General features: G+C 39.3%; 1 protein-coding gene across 1 annotated transcript; it reads right to left on the minus strand.

Annotated features, from left to right (window-relative positions):
* Window positions 1-3,270: 3,270 nt before the first annotated feature.
* Window positions 3,271-5,579, minus strand: cped1 (cadherin-like and PC-esterase domain containing 1; the record flags this gene model as incomplete). The annotated part of the gene is given in 4 exon segments (XM_034202321.1): window positions 3,271-4,758; window positions 4,834-4,980; window positions 5,298-5,385; window positions 5,477-5,579. Coding segments are annotated over 2 exon segments (118 nt in total), but the record flags the coding sequence as incomplete, so codon positions are not given.
* Between the last annotated feature and the right edge of the window lie 161 nt (window positions 5,580-5,740).

Below are 5,740 nucleotides of genomic sequence, written 5' to 3' on the forward strand. Positions count from 1 at the left end.
TACATACTGTACCTCAGCAGGAGAGGACTCTTTAAAGTAGAGACACTACATACTGTACTCTTTAAAGTAGAGACACTACATACTGTACCTTAGCAGGAGAGGACTCTTTAAAGTAGAGACACTACATACTGTACTTTTTAAAGTAGAGACACTACATACTGTACCTCAGCAGGAGAGGACTCTTTAAAGTAGAGACACTACATACTGTACTCTTTAAAGTACAGACACTACAGACTGTACTCTTTAAAGTAGAGACACTACATACTGTACCTCAGTAGGAGAGGACTCTTTAAAGTAGAGACACTACAGACTGTACTCTTTAAAGTACAGACACTACAGACTTTACTCTTTAAAGTAGAGACACTACATACTGTACCTCAGTAGGAGAGGACTCTTTAAAGTAGAGACACTACAGACTCTACTCTTTAAAGTAGAGACACTACATACTGTACTCTTTAAAGTAGACACACTACAGACTATACTCTTTAAAGTAGACACACTACAGACTGTACTCTTTAAAGTAGAGACACTACAGACTGTACTCTTTAAAGTACAGACACTACAGACTGTACTCTTTAAAGTAGACACACTACAGACTGTACTCTTTAAAGTACAGACACTACAGACTGTACTCTTTAAAGTACAGACACTACAGACTGTACTCTTTAAAGTACAGACACAACAGACTGTACTGTTTAAAGTACAGACACTACAGACTGTACTCTTTAAAGTACAGACACTACAGACTGTACTCTTTAAAGTAGACACACTACAGACTGTACTCTTTAAAGTAGACACACTACAGACTGTACTCTTTAAAGTAGAGACACTACAGACTGTACTCTTTAAAGTACAGACACTACAGACTATACTCTTTAAAGTAGACACACTACAGACTGTACTCTTTAAAGTAGACACACTACAGACTGTACTCTTTAAAGTACAGACACTACAGAATGTACTCTTTAAAGTAGACACACTACAGACTGTACTCCTTAAAGTAGAGACACTATAGACTGTACTTTTTAAAGTAGAGACACTACAGACTGTACTCTTTAAAGTAGAGACACTACAGACTGTACTCTTTAAAGTAGACACACTACAGACTGTACTCTTTAAAGTAGAGACACTACAGACTGTACTCTTTAAAGTAGACACACTACAGACTGTACTCTTTAAAGTAGACACACTACAGACTTTACTCTTTAAAGTAGACACACCGCAGACTGTACTCTTTAAAGTAGACACACTACAGACTGTACTCTTTAAAGTAGACACACTACAGACTTTACTCTTTAAAGTAGACACACCGCAGACTGTACTCTTTAAAGTAGACACACTACAGACTTTACTCTTTAAAGTAGACACACTACAGACTGTACTCTTTAAAGTAGACACACTACAGACTGTACTCTTTAAAGTACAGACACTACAGACTGTACTCTTTAAAGTAGACACACTACAGACTGTACTCTTTAAAGTACAGACACTACAGACTGTGCTCTTTAAAGTAGACACTCCAGACTGTACTCTTTAAAGTAGACACGCCACAGACTGTACTCTTTAAAGTAGACACACCACAGACTGTACTCTTTAAAGTAGACACACTACAGACTGTACTCTTTAAAGTAGACACACTACAGACTGTACTCTTTAAAGTAGAGACACTACAGACTGTACTCTTTAAAGTAGACACACTACAGACTGTACTCTTTAAAGTAGAGACACTACAGACTGTACTCTTTAAAGTAGACACACCACAGACTGTACTCTTTAAAGTAGACACACTACAGACTGTACTCTTTAAAGTAGACACACTACAGACTGTACTCTTTAAAGTAGACACACCACAGACTGTACTCTTTAAAGTAGAGACACTACAGACTGTACTCTTTAAAGTAGACACACTACAGACTGTACTCTTTAAAGTAGACACACTACAGACTGTACTCTTTAAAGTAGACACACCACAGACTGTACTCTTTAAAGTTGACACACCACAGACTGTACTCTTTAAAGTAGACACACCACAGACTGTACTCTTTAAAGTAGACACACTACAGACTGTACTCTTTAAAGTAGACACACTACAGACTGTACTCTTTAAAGTAGACACACTACAGACTGTACTCTTTAAAGTAGAGACACTACAGACTGTACTCTTTAAAGTAGACACACTACGGACTGTACTCTTTCAAGTAGACACACCACAGACTGTACTCTTTAAAGTAGACACACTACAGACTGTACTCTTTAAAGTAGACACACTACAGACTGTACTCTTTAAAGTAGACACACTACAGACTGTACTCTTTAAAGTAGACACACCACAGACTGTACTCTTTAAAGTAGAGACACTACAGACTGTACTCTTTAAAGTAGAGACACTACAGACTGTACTCTTTAAAGTAGACACACTACAGACTGTACTCTTTAAAGTAGAGACACTACAGACTGTACTCTTTAAAGTAGACACACTACAGACTGTACTCTTTAAAGTAGAGACACTACAGACTGTACTCTTTAAAGTAGACACACCACAGACTGTACTCTTTAAAGTAGACACACTACAGACTGTACTCTTTAAAGTAGACACACTACAGACTGTACTCTTTAAAGTAGACACACCACAGACTGTACTACTTACTCTTTAAAGTAGAGACACTACAGACTGTACTCTTTAAAGTAGACACACTACAGACTGTACTCTTTAAAGTAGACACACTACAGACTGTACTCTTTAAAGTAGACACACCACAGACTGTACTCTTTAAAGTTGACACACCACAGACTGTACTCTTTAAAGTAGACACACCACAGACTGTACTCTTTAAAGTAGACACACTACAGACTGTACTCTTTAAAGTAGACACACTACAGACTGTACTCTTTAAAGTAGACACACTACAGACTGTACTCTTTAAAGTAGAGACACTACAGACTGTACTCTTTAAAGTAGACACACTACGGACTGTACTCTTTCAAGTAGACACACCACAGACTGTACTCTTTAAAGTAGACACACTACAGACTGTACTCTTTAAAGTAGACACACTACAGACTGTACTCTTTAAAGTAGACACACTACAGACTGTACTCTTTAAAGTAGACACACCACAGACTGTACTCTTTAAAGTAGAGACACTACAGACTGTACTCTTTAAAGTAGAGACACTACAGACTGTACTCTTTAAAGTAGACACACTACAGACTGTACTCTTTAAAGTAGACCCGACACTCCACAGGGATAATGAAGGAAAAGACAACAGGTTTAAAATGTGACTTTTATAGTTCATATAACTTTACTATAAAGATATTTTAAAATGTATAAAAGATAGAAAACATTAAAACTGACTTCGTGTTTGGATATTCGTGTGATTGATCAAAAGTTCCTGTAAACATTTCATAGAGCAGAAGATAATGATAACATTTATATAAATATATATATTCTGTTTACATGTAAACACGATCAGAAAGGCACAATAAACATCTGTAGAAAAATATAAAACATACAAACATTAAGACGTTTCCTCATCATCATCATCGTCGTCGTCACTTATCATCATCGTCATCATCATCTCATATATACATAAAGATAATAACTGAGGCATTTAAAATAAACTTCCTGGATCAGACACTAACAAGTAATCATAGGAATCTAGCTAGTACGCATCAGGAACTAGTTAGTAGGCACCACAACTAGTAGTACTTAAGCTACTAGGTTGTTACTACACATAAGCTACTAGTAAGTATGCATCAGTCACTAGTTAGTATGCAGAGATATCTAGTCACATGACAAAAGATACCAGCAGCAGTTTGTACGTATCAGACCCTTGTCAGTAGACTCAGAAAATACCTGAAGTGAAGCAGCCAGATTTAGGCATTAGAAACTAGTTCATGTACACTAACTAGTACACATCATAGACCAACTAGTACACATCATAGCCCAACTAGTACACATCATAGTCCAACTAGTACACATCATAGTCCAACTAGTACACATCATAGACCAACTAGTACACATCATAGTGCAACTAGTACACATCATAGACTAACTAGTACACATCATAGACCAACTAGTACACATCATAGTCCAACTAGTACACATCATAGTCCAACTAGTACACATCATAGACCAACTAGTACACATCATAGCCCAACTAGTACACATCATAGACTAACTAGTACACATCATAGTCCAACTAGTACACATCATAGACCAACTAGTACACATCATAGACTAGATATTACACAGACTAACTAGTACACATCATAGCCCAACTAGTACACATCATAGCCCAACTAGTACACATCATAGTCCAACTAGTACACATCATAGACCAACTAGTACACATCATAGACTAACTAGTACACATCATAGACTAACTAGTACACATCATAGACCAACTAGTACACATCATAGACCAACTAGTACACATCATAGACTAGATATTACACAGACTAACTAGTGTCCTTCAGAAGCAGATAGTGTCCTTCAGAGGCAGCTAGTGTGCATAAGAACGAACAGGAAGTAGTTGTGTGGATCAGAACCACTTCCTGTCTCTCTCTCTCTCATGTGTTTCGGGGGCACAGGCGGCTCAGCAGGATCTCAGAGTACACCTGGTTCACTGGTCCTCTCACGTGATAGGTCGAGGCTCTAGGCCACGCCTCCTTCTCTGGATGTTGCGCGTCTGATTGGAGCTCAGGTGTGGTTCTGGAGGCTGTGATGGGGTCTGAAGGCCTGGAGGACTTCTCCACCTGTAGGAGTTAACGAGGTACCTGTTAACGAGCTTCAGTATCATGTGGTGTCTCATCTGAGATCTGATTGGTTACCTGGTGGAAGTGGCAGGCGCAGCGGCCCTGCAGGAAGTCTCTGAAGCGACCCATGGTGATGCTGAAGGTGTCGATCGCCTCGTACCCATGATGCTTTGCTGCAGTGATGATATCCTGGTTCTGCCTGTACAGGTCCTGGATCTCTTTCTGGAGGACAGATCACTTTTATCTTATTTTTATTCATTAAATAAGTTCCAAATAAACATCCCAAAACTTAAAATAATGAATAAATAAAATCCTTAAAATGCAAACAAAAAACAGAAGTCCAAACTATAAAATAAAGAAAATAATATAATATGAATAAATATACAGTAAATATTAGATTTTTGTTGTTGTTGGAAATATTAGATTAAAAAACCCCACATTATGACATCACAGCTCAGCGGCCAATAGGTGGAGAGACAGGAAGTACAGAGGAGCTTCACACATTGGACAGGTAATATAAACAGGAAACAGAAACTTACCAGACTGAGGGACCGGATCCCGTCCACAGGTAGGTGGAACCCCATCCCCAAAGATTTGACCACCACCAGGGCGTCACTGAGAGACTCTCTGTGATGGGGGGGGGCAGGTGTTGAAGTATTAATTGATCTCTAATCGATGTCTAGTTGATGTTTAATTGATATGTTGTGTTGTTGCTCACCTGTCCAGCACCTCTCTGACGGTCCTCAGGTGATTCACCTTCAGCCACTGGACCCCCCCCCACCACCAGCACCGTCTGCTTAGAGTTCACCAGAGGGCGCGACCTTCAGGAGACACAACACATGTCCTCGTTAACACTCCCCAGGTGTGTCCCCTCATTAAAGTTGTTAATACTAAAGGTGTGTCCCCTCCCCAGGTGTGTCCCCTCCCCAGGTGTGTGCCCTCCCCAGGTGTGTGCCCTCCCCAGGTGTGTCCCCGCCCCTCC

This window comes from Gymnodraco acuticeps, unplaced genomic scaffold (genome assembly GCF_902827175.1).
Source record: "Gymnodraco acuticeps unplaced genomic scaffold, fGymAcu1.1, whole genome shotgun sequence".
Classification (NCBI taxonomy): domain Eukaryota; kingdom Metazoa; phylum Chordata; class Actinopteri; order Perciformes; family Bathydraconidae; genus Gymnodraco; species Gymnodraco acuticeps.